The 14,854-nt window shown below is 34.8% G+C and overlaps 1 protein-coding gene across 1 annotated transcript; it reads left to right on the forward strand.

Moving 5' to 3' along the window:
- Window positions 1-8: 8 nt before the first annotated feature.
- On the forward strand, window positions 9-13,326 carry LOC128231756 (vacuolar protein sorting-associated protein 53 homolog). The gene is made up of 19 exons (XM_052944935.1): window positions 9-141; window positions 1,220-1,350; window positions 1,808-1,961; window positions 2,149-2,264; window positions 2,532-2,730; window positions 3,016-3,159; window positions 3,402-3,544; window positions 3,755-3,893; window positions 4,088-4,210; window positions 4,471-4,562; window positions 4,854-5,096; window positions 5,291-5,527; window positions 8,387-8,465; window positions 8,913-9,061; window positions 10,480-10,549; window positions 10,960-11,045; window positions 11,224-11,275; window positions 11,820-11,924; window positions 12,749-13,326. The coding sequence occupies exons 1-19, from the start codon at window positions 43-45 to the stop codon at window positions 12,932-12,934; spliced, it is 2,547 nt and encodes an 848-aa protein (XP_052800895.1). The 5' UTR covers window positions 9-42; the 3' UTR covers window positions 12,935-13,326.
- Window positions 13,327-14,854: the final 1,528 nt, after the last annotated feature.

The raw sequence follows: 14,854 nt of genomic DNA on the forward strand, positions 1-14,854 counted from the left end.
TTTGCTCATTTTACGACCTTAAATTACTTTAAAGCCGACAAAATGGCCGGCTTAGAAGACGATGACAATTTTGACGAAGAGATATTTCAAGAAACTGCATTGCTGTCGTTTCCCCAAGAAGTTCAAAATGTTTTAGACGAAGTAAAAAATTACTTTGCCTATACTCCATTTTATTTCTCTGTTTTTAGTGCAAATTGTTGAAATTATTTTATAGTTTGACAGTTATGAGGGAAAACAAGCTGATTATGGTTACATACCACTATTAGTTTAAACCAAAAAAAGTCCTGTCTGTATTTACTTAAGTCTTACCATAAATTGTGTTTGGAACGCTAGCTTGATGTATGACATAAATAATAAAAAATTCATTCTGTCATCCCGATGTCGAACCCCTCAAATTATTTGTCATCATCACATCCCAACATGTCAACACCTTCAACTAAGTATTTCAAACATGTGGTATAATGCAACGAACAACACTGTCATCACAACAGTTTGTACTATTAGTATGATACTTTAGTAAGGCAGAGGGAGTTTTTCACACCTTCACACATTGACAGTATACAGTTGTTGCATGGGCATTTGTCACGAGGCTTTAAGGATTTTATATTTATTTTTTTGTTCAAACAAGTAAAGACAAAAACTTTGGTAGAGTGAATATACAGAAGTGACATTGTTTGTTTATGTCTGATATTGAGTTGTTTACGTCCGATAAATGATCTTGATTATAAAGATGATTGAACCAATACCGGAAATTCACGAGTTTATATGATATGCAGTTTATTTTTAGAATCTCGGTAAAACCCATGACGTACCTATGACGTAGCCGCACGCACGGGTTACTGTTTAAATTGTTTACCGGTCAACAGTTCAAAACATTGTAATGTTTATTACTATTTGTAAATCAGTCGAAAAATAGTGATAGGGCATCGGGTAATAATGGACAATGGTGCCACTTCACAATATGCATTTATTTTTATTTTAATACAGAATCATACTACATACAAATTTATCTTACAATTTCCAAATTTTAGAATAGTTAACTATGCTTACTTGTACTCACTTATTGAGGCTAACCCTACCCGATTTTCCACTGTCAATATACTACATCCATCAATCAATCGTAGGGGAGGGTGTCTGATTCCCTATTCACAGTAATTAAGGGTACTTGAATTTCACCTTCAGGGTTGGTGTATAAAACTAAATGGATCATCTTTTTCAGATTCTACCAAGTGATGATCCAATTGACAGCCCTGAGTTTAACCCGGTAGATTACATCAACACTTTGTTCCCTACAGAACAGTCATTGTCTAATATTGATGATGTTGTTGGAAAAATACGACTAAAGATACGGTAAGAAATCCAAGCTCCAGATAATAGAGTTATTGCAAAACACTATTTGTATGTGTGAATTTTTTTTTCACTACATCATCCAGGTAGACATGCATTATATATGTTTAGAATTAGAATAACATGCATGATAGCAGGAGATAAAAGTATTCATGCAAATATCAGAGAGCTTACAAATACAAGTTTAAAGTGAATTTTTGCAAGGACCCCACTGCACTTTTACATGTTCATGTAGCTATACATTCACGTCATGTTTCACAACCTTTCTTATGTTATGTTATGTCAAACAGTATTTACCTACATATTTTTTTCAGACTATATGTCCTCCCTGATGTTTATATCAAAGATTATTTATATATTGGCAATGAGTATGTACCAGTTCAAACATTTGAAAAGGGATCAACAAAAAAGAAGTTTTGTGTAGCTGTATATGACTCTTTCATGATATTAATCATTTCAGGCGTTTGGATGATAACATTCGAGGTGTTGTGCGGGGCCAGACCAATGTTGGCGAGGATGGTAGGGAGGCCCTGGAAGAGGCACAGAGGGCAATACAAGACCTCTTCTCCAAAATCAAGGACATCAAAGACAAGGCAGAAAAATCTGAAGAAATGGTGGGATTTTAAATATCACTTTTTCATCTTCTTTTTTATCATTATAATTACATAATCTTTACAAGAATTAAATTTCATTTTCAAGGAACACAATTTTTATATCATATAAATTAAGTAACTCTTTTCTTAACTGAATGCATGATACTGGTTAAATATATTTTATAATCAATTGCTTTTGTACATCCAGGTAAAAGAGATTACTAGAGACATCAAACAGCTGGACCACGCAAAGCGCCACCTGACTGCTTCCATCACAACCTTAAATCATTTACACATGCTTGTTGGGGGAGTGGAATCACTCACGTAAATACCCTAATTACACTCAATACTAAGAAACATACTTACACAATTTATATTTTAATTGTCACTTTTGAAAACAACAAGCAGATTCAAGTTAAGTTTGATTGACAGTTGTTATCATTGATAAACTGAGTAATACAACATAAAATAATGAAAGAATACCATTTGGGATTTCAATCATTTTTATTCTCATCAGTCAGGACATTGAAATCCAGATGAAATGCTAATCTTAAATTGTCATTCATATTGTTAATATATTATTTTCCCCAGGTCACTATCACGGCGGAGACAGTATGGTGATGTAGCCAACCTGCTACAGGGGGTGCAGAATGTGTTGGAACATTTTCAGCCTTACATGGCCATACCCCAGATCAGGGAACTGGCCGACAGGGTCAAACAGATGCAGGCCGAGCTCGGCACACAAATCATCACCGACTTTGAAGAGGCATTTCAGGGATCTGGTGCTAAGGTAATGTATACTTGGAAACATTGTCAGTGATTCATAATAGATATTTAAATACTTGATTATGAATAAATGGTTTTAATTTTATTTGTTTTTGTTCTTTTATAATGTGTACATTACTACTGTTGCCTAGAATAACATTTGACTTCAAATATTTACCATAGTGTTTATTTGATAAGTAACATATTAGGGTTGAAACTGTTGGTAATCATAAATTTACAATCATTGTAATTCTATTTATACCCATCAATAGTAAGTGTATACATTGAATATTCATAAATATGTATCCAGTATGGTCCCGGGAACCAGAGGCAGTTAAAGGAAGCATGTTTTGTTGTGAACATTCTCGACCCGAAGGTGAAACGAGACCTGCTCACCTGGTTTGTCAGGCTCCAGTTGTCAGAGTACCTGGTGCTGTTTGGGGAAAACCAGGATGTGAGTAACAAAATATTTGACATAAAGAACTATACTTTTATGAAATCTGAGAGTTTTATTATTATATTACTAATTAGTATACCCTTTATTTGTTTAACCATGGCATCTATCATTCAAACAAATAAGGATTAAAAAATCAGTATGAAGCAAGTGTAAGCATTTATATCTACAGATACCTGTAAATGTTTTGTACTGCTATTCCTGCTTGAAAGTTATGTTTATATATATTCCTTGCCCAACAGGTAGCATGGCTGGACAAGATAGATCGCCGGTATGCATGGATCAAGCGGACGCTGGTGGACTTTGAGGAGAAGTTTGGCCACCTGTTCCCTGTCGACTGGGAAGTCAGCGAGAGGATTTGTGTAGAGTTCTGTGATATCACCAGGTGAGTGAAGATGGTTTAATAATGAACAAAGTTATTTAGAAATTGATTACTTTGTTGAAGAAAAAAATGGGCTCTTGAATTTCTGATATAATTGTGATGTTTGAATGTAAAGATTGCCATTAGATAATTTTGTTTGTTTCATACTAAGATTTGGCCTTCATGTCTTCATTATCTAACCTCATTCAATGTCAGTTCTTTGTTACTTTTCAGGAAGGAATTGCACAAAATCATGGGGAAAAGACGTTCAGAGATTGATGTTAAACTTCTGTTGTTTGCCATTCAGAGGACTACAAACTTTGAAAGTCTTATATCAAAAAGATTTACTGGAGTTACTATTCAAACTGCCCAGGTTTAACATTTATATTAAATTGAATGAATATCTATGACAGAACCTGTCTTGTACAATTAAAAAAAAATCATTTCAAATAACATAAAGAAGATGAACAGAGAGTGAAATACACTGATTCTTCAGACTTTTTTATAGAAAGTTAGAGACATGCTTTTACATTATATGAACATTAATCAATTTATCTGTCTTTCCAGACAAAGCCAGCAGCCAGTAAGCCAGCTCCAGCAAGAAACCCCTTTGAAGAGCAGACGTATCCTGAAGGGAACAACCCATTTGCAGAGGACGCGGGGTCAGCAGGGGAGTCGGATGATTCAAAGGTAAAATCATGTATCAGTCTTTGAGATAGACTTGGATCAACAGGCACAACATCTTATCTACAAAAATGTACTTCTAGTCTAAAAGTCTACTTTTTTATATTTGAAGTTTGCAATATAATTGAGTAAAATAAAGCTACAAAATAAATTACTATTGCTTTTGTATATACCATAATTTGCAAAGTAAAGAAAACTGTAGTTACTGATACCATAATTTATTCCATCAAAAGTCAATATATGTGTTCTTCTTATCTCTAATTCAGACACCAACCAAGGCATTGTCTTCTCCATTCATTGGCATCATATCAAAGTGTTTTGAGGCTCATCTAGACATCTATATTGAATCACAGGATAGGTTAGTTATTTATTATACTCTTACACTATTGTATTTCTGCTGTTACAAGTATTAGATTTCATATGTCTTGTCAGCTGTTTATTATTCTTTGTTAAAGTAGATTTGATTGTGAAAACATGATTTATCAGTCATATTGTTTAACATAATGTGTTTACTCTGCATGTTCACATACAATTTATGAAATCAATGAATGTGATAAATTGGCAGATATTATGGTTATTGCATTATGTTTGTCATATTATTAAAATGATATGATCACAAGACGGAATGAAAATGATTTGTCCCCATCAGAAACCTGGCTGATCTGTTGACACGCTTCTTAGAGGATTTCCGCCAGTATGGAACTCCGAGGATCGAGTCGGAGGAGGGTAGTAATGTGTTGCCAAGCAGCGCGGACCTGTTTGTGTGCTACAAGAAATGCATGGTTCAGTGCTCCCAGCTGAGTACAGGGCAGCCGATGATTGACCTCAGTAGAACATTCCAGAAATATCTGAAGGAGTACGCTCTCCGTATCCTTCTCAATAACTTGCCTAAGTGAGTGAATGTTGTCTTTGTCAACTTAATGCAAAATTTACAGAAGTCCACATAGCTGTCAACTGGTTATAGTATAGAAAAAATAAATAGTTATTACATAGTTATAGTCTTAACCTTTTTTTTATGATATGAAAAAGATATACAAGAAAGATATGGTAGAGTGTATACTTTATCATGTAGTTTTATAATCCCAGGTTGTCAGCCCAGAGTAGCAACATGACATCAGCCACCGGCCTGATCCAGTCTATCCTCAAGGAGGGTGAGGTCACCAAGTTAACAGAGGAGGAACAGTGTAGGATCTGCAGCATCCTGTGTACGGCGGAGTACTGCATGGAGACCGCACAACAACTTGAGGAGAAACTGAAGGAGAAGGTTGATGTGGAACTAATAACCAAGATAGACCTCAACACTGAGCAAGACATCTTCCACAAGTAGGCACTCTAGTGTGAACTGTAGTGACATTTTAGAAAATAAGCCTGATTTATTCAAGTGTTGAGATTTTAAAAACTATTACGGAGCTACAGATAACTTTTTTTACATAAAGTGTATTTTACACCCTTTTGTAATCTGGTAAAGTGTATCGTACACCCTTGGGTCATTCATTAAAGTGTAATGGTGATTTACTGGTACATTAAAATACGAATATGAATGACTTATTTTATTTAATTAACTTTTATAGCACATGTATAAGAACTTACACAAAATTTAAATGCTGCTCAGCAGATTACGGGACCTGGCCCCAATTTCTCGAAACTTCTTAAGCATACCAGGCTTAATTAGCTTATTTTAACCAGCCAAAATACATACTAAAATTTAGGGATGCAAACGAATATTCGATCAAAGGTTTGGTATTCGAATGTCAAAATCGGTATTCGAATATTCGGAAAAAAGAGTAATGATACTAATTCTCAATAATGAAAATTAAAAACCTTTTGCCTGTTTTGCTTTTACAACGACTGGCCCCTAATGCCAGAGGTGTGAATGTGATGACAATACACTTAACACGTGTCATATGTCACTAAGGGACATATCGTCAGGTACTGTAAAAAGTCCCCTTACTTTTATTACAATAACTGACTAGGAATCGGCTTTAACACCAATGTTTTGTCTTGGCTGCAAATTAAGCTGGGCAACTTAGCTCAAATCGCCGTGATGATATGAATGCCATTTGCTACAATAATGTTGTTACATATATGTGCTTTAAATTGTTTTCCATGTTTCGATACAATGTTCGCGCTTTAAAATGAAAATGTATATTATTTCGTTTTAGGATATATTTCCTCTATTGTTGAACACTGGATGAGTCAAATCCAGATATGTTTTCGTTTTTATTATTTTACTAGTTCCCGAGTTGATTTGGGTTTTCCATAGTTATATTTAGTCAATTTAAAGATCAATCTCAGAACGAGGCTGCTTGTCCTACGGAAATACCCTCCGTTGTCGCAAGGCGCTATTTGACTAGGAATCCATCTAATTTCACATTGTTTACACATATAAAGCCAGTGGAATTGAAATTATTCGATTGTGTTGTTTGTCTGTTTATAATGTTGTTTTTTTCTTCCTGAAAATTGCGAATTTCAAAGGCTTATTTGGGGAAAATCGGGGTCCACCACTACGACAAATGGGGTCAAATTGCCCCGGCTATTACTTAAGCGAATAATAACAGTAGTTTACTACATCTTTCAAAATATGTATTTCGGTAAGCGAATATTCGAATATTCGATCAAAAGAATGACCGAATATTTGAATATCAATTTTGCCATTCGTTTGCATCCCTACTAAAATTGAATTCTGATAAATGAAAAATGGTTAATTGTGATTATTATAAACATAGCTCCTATCTAAAGTATAAAAACTCATAAAGAAGTAAATATCAAACAAATTATTGAAAAACAAAAATAGTGAGAACGGATTATAAAAGGCTAAGCAGCGGTAACATCCCCTAACATTTACACACATTGCAAAGGATGGCTCAATACCAGTTATCTGTCCTCCGTTTACCTCTGCCCCCATTGACCAAGATCCGGACGTGAATACAGAAAAAAGAGTGCTTGTGTTCAAGTATCAATATTTGATTAAAGTTGAATGAAAGAGAAGAAACAGGTGGCCTTTTTGCATAGAGCTTAACATAATTTGACACTGTATTGCCAAAACTGATAGTTTTCATTGTAAAAATTGGAAAAAAATCATTGCCTGTTAATTGGTTGTGTGTAGCCTTATTCTTTCTTGACCTCAGGGTCATGTATTACTACTCAATTTTGTGAGACAATGCATTGGTCAACCCTTTGTTTTCTTGTAATTAAATTTTGTGTCTTGGATTGTTCTACAGCAGCCAGTTACTTGTTTTTCAATAGGGACTGTTTAAAAGTGAAAAGCCAGATTAGTGTCTATATGAAACATATAATAAAAATAACTGTGGTCTCAGGCCTGATGGTGAATCGCTATTAACAAACCGGTTTAACATTTAGTCAAAACGGCTAGCGTAAAAATTGTCAAATAATACTTAGTCAATACGGCTAGCATAAAAACGGTCAAAAATACTTGAAAGAACGTTACGCTCTGTCTTTTTCTTATCTAACAGTACGAATAGCTGTTTGATTTTATGTCGTAATGGGCAATTTTTAAAGTGTATTTACGCCTATTACGATCCTTATCTGTAGCTCTGTATTAAAATCAATTAATCACAATTTATAGAATTTAACTAGGTATTAAAAATTATATCAAATGTATTAAAAAAATAGCAATTGACGTTTGCTGCAAGTTGTCAATCTAATAATCATTAGACCAATCATAAGATTATATTTTGTTAGTAAGTAAAGGACTATTCCATTGAAACATATAACCTTGGGGGAAGGCACATTTCAAATATACCATCCCCTACAGAAGCAAATTCAAAGTCAAAAAAAGACACCAACCCATATACTATTTAAATAACTGCCTTCCTCACGTGGGTTAATGGTTATATGTTTTACTGTAATAGCCCTAATTGTACATTATCCAATGCATTAACTGAAAAACCTCACCAAACAACCTCGATTTAAGTTTTTATAATTGCAATGGTCAGTTGATGCAGGTGAGACACAATACTTCACAATTAGTTTGAATGTCAATGTTACCTACACTGGATTCATCTGGTAACAATGTCACATTTTATAATTCAAAAGCTTGTGCCTTGTTAAAGTATGTGATGCTGAATTTCAGAGTGATTAGACTGTTTTCTCTATTTACATTTGTGTAGTGTTGTGTGACAATATGTTGCAAGTGTACAAATACTGTATATGTTTTTTCAGTGTCATTTCCAACTGTATTGGCCTGCTGGTTCAGGACCTGGAGACTGCTTGTGAGCCGGCTCTTACAGCCATGTGCAAGGTAAGTGGACAAATTACAATCCAATTAAAATTATTTTATGATGACTCAAATCCTAGAAATTTGTTGTTCTTTGAAGAGCATTATATTATAAAGCTGGTCAGTGTTAAGAAAATAACCGGGTAAACAAAGATACATATCCGTTATACTAACCCTCGCAGCATTATGCTTATTTCTTCTTTTTATCCATAACTCGGAACCTACCGAATTAAAAAAAAACTTGCATAAAACATGGTACACTTGTTAATGATGACAGTATGCATTTCAAGTCACATCACTGTGACTCAGTATTTGTTTAGTCACTTTATCATCTAGATAAAACATGACTGTTGACAAGCACTTGCAGAGTTCTTGTAGTGTAAATGTGTGTACAGTGTTTAAAGCCTTTAATGAAGACTGTTCAATCATAAGTCTGAGGAAATTTTAAGCTACATATTACTTGCCCTACAGATGTCCTGGTCGTCAGTGGAGGCAGTAGGGGACCAGAGTGGTTATGTGACGGCCATCTCTGGCCACTTGAAGGCAGCCCTGCCTCTCATCCGGGACAACCTTGCATCCTCGCGCAAATACTTCACACAATTCTGTGTCAAGTTTGCCAAGTGAGTTTGAAAATATAGTCTGGGTATTCAACATGGTTTTCTTGTTTAATTAATTATATGTTTGTGATTTTTAAAATGTCATCTTGAGCTTATATAAGCTGTTGTATTAGGGAAGCTGTGTTCTAAGAATTCTACTTTTTAGGGTAATTTTTAGCTCGACTATTCGAAGAATAGGTGGGCTATACTACTCACCCCAGCGTAGGCGTCCGGTTAAAGTTTTAGGGCAAGTTGGGATTTTCACTTATAAGTCCAATACCCTACATTCAATTGACTTAATACTTCACGCAGTTGTTCAGGGCAATCACATGATGAGGTTCGATAACTCCATAGTATTCTTTACAAAGATTATGGCGCCTGATTGACTATGGAACTTAGGTTAAAGTTTTAGGGCAAGTTGGAATATTTATTAATAACTTCTATATCTTTTGTTCAATTGACTTAATACTTCACACAGTTGTTCAGGACCATCACACAATGAGGTTACATAACTCCATATTATCCTAAATACAAGTTATGGCCCCTGATTGACTTAGGTTAAAGTTTTAGGGCAGGTTAAAGTTTTAGGGCAAGTTGGGATTTTCACTTAAAACTCCAATACCATTCATTCAATTGACTTAATACTTCACACAGATGTTCAGGGCCATCACATAATGAGGTTAGATAACTCCATATTATCCTAAATACAAGTTATGGCCCCTGATTGACTATGGAACTTAGGTTAAAGTTTTCGGGCTGGTTTGGATATTTATTAATAACTTCTATACCCTTCATTCAATTGACTTAATACTTCACACAATTGTTCTAGGCAAAAAAGTTTTAGGCAAGTAAATGTTAAGGGCAAGTTGGGATTTTAATAAAAAAACTTCTATACCGTTCATTAAATGCACTTAATAAAATTCAAAATTATTTACGACCATCTTACAACAAGAAACATAACTCTGTTTTAAGCTTAAATACAAATTATGGCCCTTGATTTTTTTATTTTTTTTTATTTCCTTTGAAAGGCATATTTGTATATTCTTAACCACATTTTCATAATGGGAAATCAAGTTATTTGAATGACTTGTGTCATTGTTTGGGCAGGCTGGTGGGAGGGCAGCATCAAAGTCACCTTATGTATCGAATAATTTTAGTTAGGTTTGATATAAAGAGACCAAACTTGGTATTATTACATCGTTATTGTATTCTAAGTCAAAGCGGCGTAGTCGAACGCGCTGTCTTACGACGGCTCTTGTTTAATAACTGGTAAACCCATGACTTGAATTCATGTGCATTTTCATGCATTCAGTTCCTAAATAATGAGACGCAATATTTGATTGACATATTATCATGTTCTGAATTTCCGTTCATGTCAATCAAATAATGCACCTCATCATTCAAATAGTATCCAAACGTATTATATACTGTCCTTGTTTCAGTGTGTTTATTCCCAAGTTCATTGGTAGCTTGTACAAGTGCAAGTCGGTGACAGCTGTTGCAGCTGAGCAGGTGGGTGCAGTAATCATTATAAACTTTCTTTCACAAATAGAGCATTTGACAGTTTCTGTTGTAAATGTTTTAAGATGTAACCAATGGTAACCAATTTATCAATTGCCAACCATGGTGATTTACATTCCCTCTTGCAATTTGTGTATACCTATCTGTTTTTTAAATGTAAAAGGGTATAACCTTGTCATCATCTTTGAACACTACATTTGTTCACAAAAGAATACAGTATGCAACTTCTAAGTATCCGAAGGAAGTTAAATCAAATTGGCTGTTTCCTGAGAAGTAATTCCCCTTGGATTACTGAGAATAATTGACCAACTTTTTATTCAAATGTGTTTGTGTTGTTATTCTTTCTGCAACATATTTGTGTACATACTGTAGTTGTTAAGATCGTGTATCCTCCTCTGCAGTTACTTCTTGACACACATTCCCTGAAGACAGTTCTACTGGACCTGCCTTCCCTCGGCTCATCTATATCCAGAAAGGCTCCAGCAAGGTTTGCTAGAACTTCTCTTAATTAAATTATCACTAAACATACTGTTCTGTATTTTAAAGTTTAAATTATCCTATCAGACTTTTGGGAAAAAGTAAAACTTAATATTGATATTTGAAGTGCTGATTAAATGTCTGTTTTCTGGTAAGCTAATCATGTAACTACTGTTTTGCTTTTTCAGCTACACTAAAATTGTGCAGAAAGGAATGACAAAGGCAGAAATGTTGTTGAAGGTTAATACATTTTAATGTATTTTATATTTTTTATCTATTTTAATGGCAATAGTTGTTCAGTGTGTGTATACCACATGATAAATTGCTTCATATATGCTATGTAGGAACGCAACATTTTGCTAAACATGGATAATTAAATCAAAGATATTTTTTCTTTTACTTCACCTTTTAAATAAAACAAAGGGCAGTCTATGCCGCTTAAAGAGCCCCGCCTTCATTTTATTACCAAAGTTTGATATGGTGATTAATTTCATCAAACACTGACAACCCTGTTTCGAAAAAATGTTTTGACAGTGCTCCATCAGATGGCTGTATTGTGATTTGTCCAAGTGTTTTAAGAAACTAAACGCTCAATCAAACTCTGGTAAAATACCAAGGGCGGGGCTCCATAAGCCGCGTAGACTGCGCTAAGTTTCATTTAAATTGGTGAAGAATTAGTGAAGTTATCTTCGTTTCAAGTCTTGAAGGCTATGGAACATTCCTGGCAATAAAACAGGTGATAATAAACCATGTGTACATGTACACTAAAATTCTTCTTCCTCAGGTAATGATGTCCCATCATGAACCAGCTAAAGCCTTCATAGATAACTACATCCGACTCCTCAATGACTCAGACATCAGCGAGTTCCAGAAAATACTTGAAATGAAGGTTTGTCTCTGATTCTTTTCATTACCTCATTGTATTTCTTAATTGAAGTAAGGGTTAGATACATGTATCTATGCTTTTTGCTGAAACCTTGCATGCATTACCAGTAAATCATTGAGTTGGCTACCCTTAAAAATTGACATTAAAGTATCTAACTGCTATTTTGTGTAGCAAAGTATGGAAGATACATTGTTTTTACTTTGTCCAGCAGGGCCCCAAATCATTATCAAATTTCCGATCCAATCAAGGTTTTTTGCACTAATAAGATGCAAGTCTTCATACTTTGTATGCACATTGGTCATGGTCAGTAGATGACCACTATTGATTTAGGGGTCAAAGGTCCACTCAACATTAAGTGACATTTACTAGAAAGCTTAGGGCACCTTCATTTGTGATCAATATCTTTTGAACAACTTGGTTTAGAGAATTCAAATTTGGTATGTACATTGGTCAAGGTCAGTAGATGACCCTATTTATTTCATCCACAATAGGTGAATCGGTCAACGGTCATTGAGACCTTTACCAAAAGAATAACTGATCTTTTTTGTTTTAGATCAATTATAATGAGTGAATTCATGTAGTATCTAAACTTGAGATATATATGCACATTTGCCATGGTCAGTAGATGACCCCTTTTGGTTTTGGGTCAAAAGGTCAATGTGACCTTAAAAAAAATAATATTTGGGCCCACCTGACAGGCAAAATACGTGATTTTGATCTGAAATCTAGTTGTATTTTCAAAAACTTAAAATCCCTAGAAGTTGTTATTAAAAGGAGATGTTATAATTGTTTCATTGTTATGTAAAGCAATGACTTTGATACATCAGGGCCTGAAGAGAAGTGAGATCAACACTCTACTGGAGCTTTACCGTGCCCACCTGCCAGTCTCCATGGCAATAGGTCGGCAGGTGTCCATGGAGAGGACAGGGTCATCAGGCACAATGGTCACCACTCCCGAACCGGAATCTAGCAGGATACGCAAACTAGAAAAACTCATCAAGAAAAGACTGTAATTGTTGACTTTTTGGAAAATTTAATTATATTCTAATAATAACTCCATATAATTATGTAGATTGCGATGTAATGTGCACATTTTGTTGCCTATAGAAAGAAGTGTTGCAGAACTCTGATCTGATAAATATTATCTTGTATTTATTGTCTGACTTTTACTGAGGGGAAAGTGCAATGTATGTATTTGAATTGTTTACTTTAAATTTATCAACTCAACAATGTTTTCATTTGCATTGTACAAAGAGCTGTTAGTTGTTAAAATTCTACTTGCATATTGTATAATTTTATCATGTCAAGCAGTGATAGAGAATTTGATGTGATCCCAGGTCAGATTTATTCTGAATTATTTATGTACAGAAATATAAATATAAAATAAACAAAAAACTACTACTCATTTTATGTCATTTTAATTTCTATACTATACCCATGGCGGGTTTCTTACTTAAATCAGTTTTTCCAAGCCAAACATTCAACATTTCAATCAAGTTTGCTCTGTTCGCTGTTCGATTCATATCCATTCTTAGGAAGTAATGATTGGGTAGTTTGCTTAGAACTCGCTACAACCAGTGGTAAAAAAGGACAGCGGTTTTGTTCAGCAGTGCTGTATCTGATGAAAATGTGGTAAGCATGAAGGGGGCGACTATTTCAAAGCATCAATTAAAGATAATGATTACCAACTGCCATCAGTTCTGTAACTGTTACATTGACAGAAAACCGATATATTCTAGACTAAAATCAGATCAGAATTTTATCGTGATATCACATTGTATACAATTGCCAATCAAATTCATTCTTGAAAACACATGACAGCATTTACAAACAAGAGGCCCAAGAGGGCCTATGCTCTACTGGCATGGCTCTTGTGATCATTTTCAATCCAGAGCATGTACAAATGAGTAATAGGCAACAAATATACAGTTCACTTTTTGTGTCGCCTGAAAAGACGACATGTAGGGGTTACTTTTGTCGGCGGCGGCGGCAGCGTCCGCGTCCCATTTTCGCTTGTCCGGGGTATATCTCCTAAACTATTAGTGGTATCAACTTGAAACTTCATATGTACATAGATCTAATTGAGGGCAAGTGCAGTGCACAAGAACTGTTACTCTTGCTTCCATATTTTTAGAGTTTGGCCCTTTGTTATTTTTCATGCTTAAAGTTTTGTCCGGGGCATATCTTGTAGAATATAAGAGTAATCAACTTCATATGTAGATAGATCTCATGGAGGGCAAGTGCAGTGCACAATAACAGTAACTCTTGCTTTCTTAGTTTTAAAATTATTGCCCTTTGTTAATTTTCATGCTTAAAGTTTTGTCCGGGGCATATCTTGAAGAATATAAGAGGTATCAACTTGAAACTTCATAGCTAGACAGATCTCATTGAGGGCAAGTGCAGTGCACAATAACAGTAACTCTTGCTTTCTTAGTTTTAAAGTTATTGCCCTTTGTTAATTTTCATGCTTAAAGTTTTGTCCGGGGCATATCTTGAAGAATATAAGAGGTATCAACTTGAAACTTCATAGCTAGATATATCTCATTGAGGGCAAGTGCAGTGCACAATAACAGTAACTCTTGCTTTCTTAGTTTTAAAGTTATTGCCCTTTGTTAATTTTCATGCTTAAAGTTTTGTCAGGGGCATATCTTGAAGAATATAAGAGGTATCAACTTGAAACTTCATAGCTAGATAGATCTCATTGAGGGCAAGTGCAGTGCACAATAACCGTTACTCTTGCTGCCATATTTTTAGAGTTATTGCCATTTGTTAATTTTCTTGCTTAGGTTTTGTCCGGGGCATATCTCGTAAACTATAGGAGGTTTCAACCTGAAACTTATTCCGTAGGTATATCTGATTGAGGGTTCAAATGCCACCTACACTTGAAAGTTAAATGGCAACATCATTGTCTATAAATGAATAAAATGCCAATC

This window comes from Mya arenaria, chromosome 4, assembly GCF_026914265.1.
Source record: "Mya arenaria isolate MELC-2E11 chromosome 4, ASM2691426v1".
Taxonomy (NCBI): domain Eukaryota; kingdom Metazoa; phylum Mollusca; class Bivalvia; order Myida; family Myidae; genus Mya; species Mya arenaria.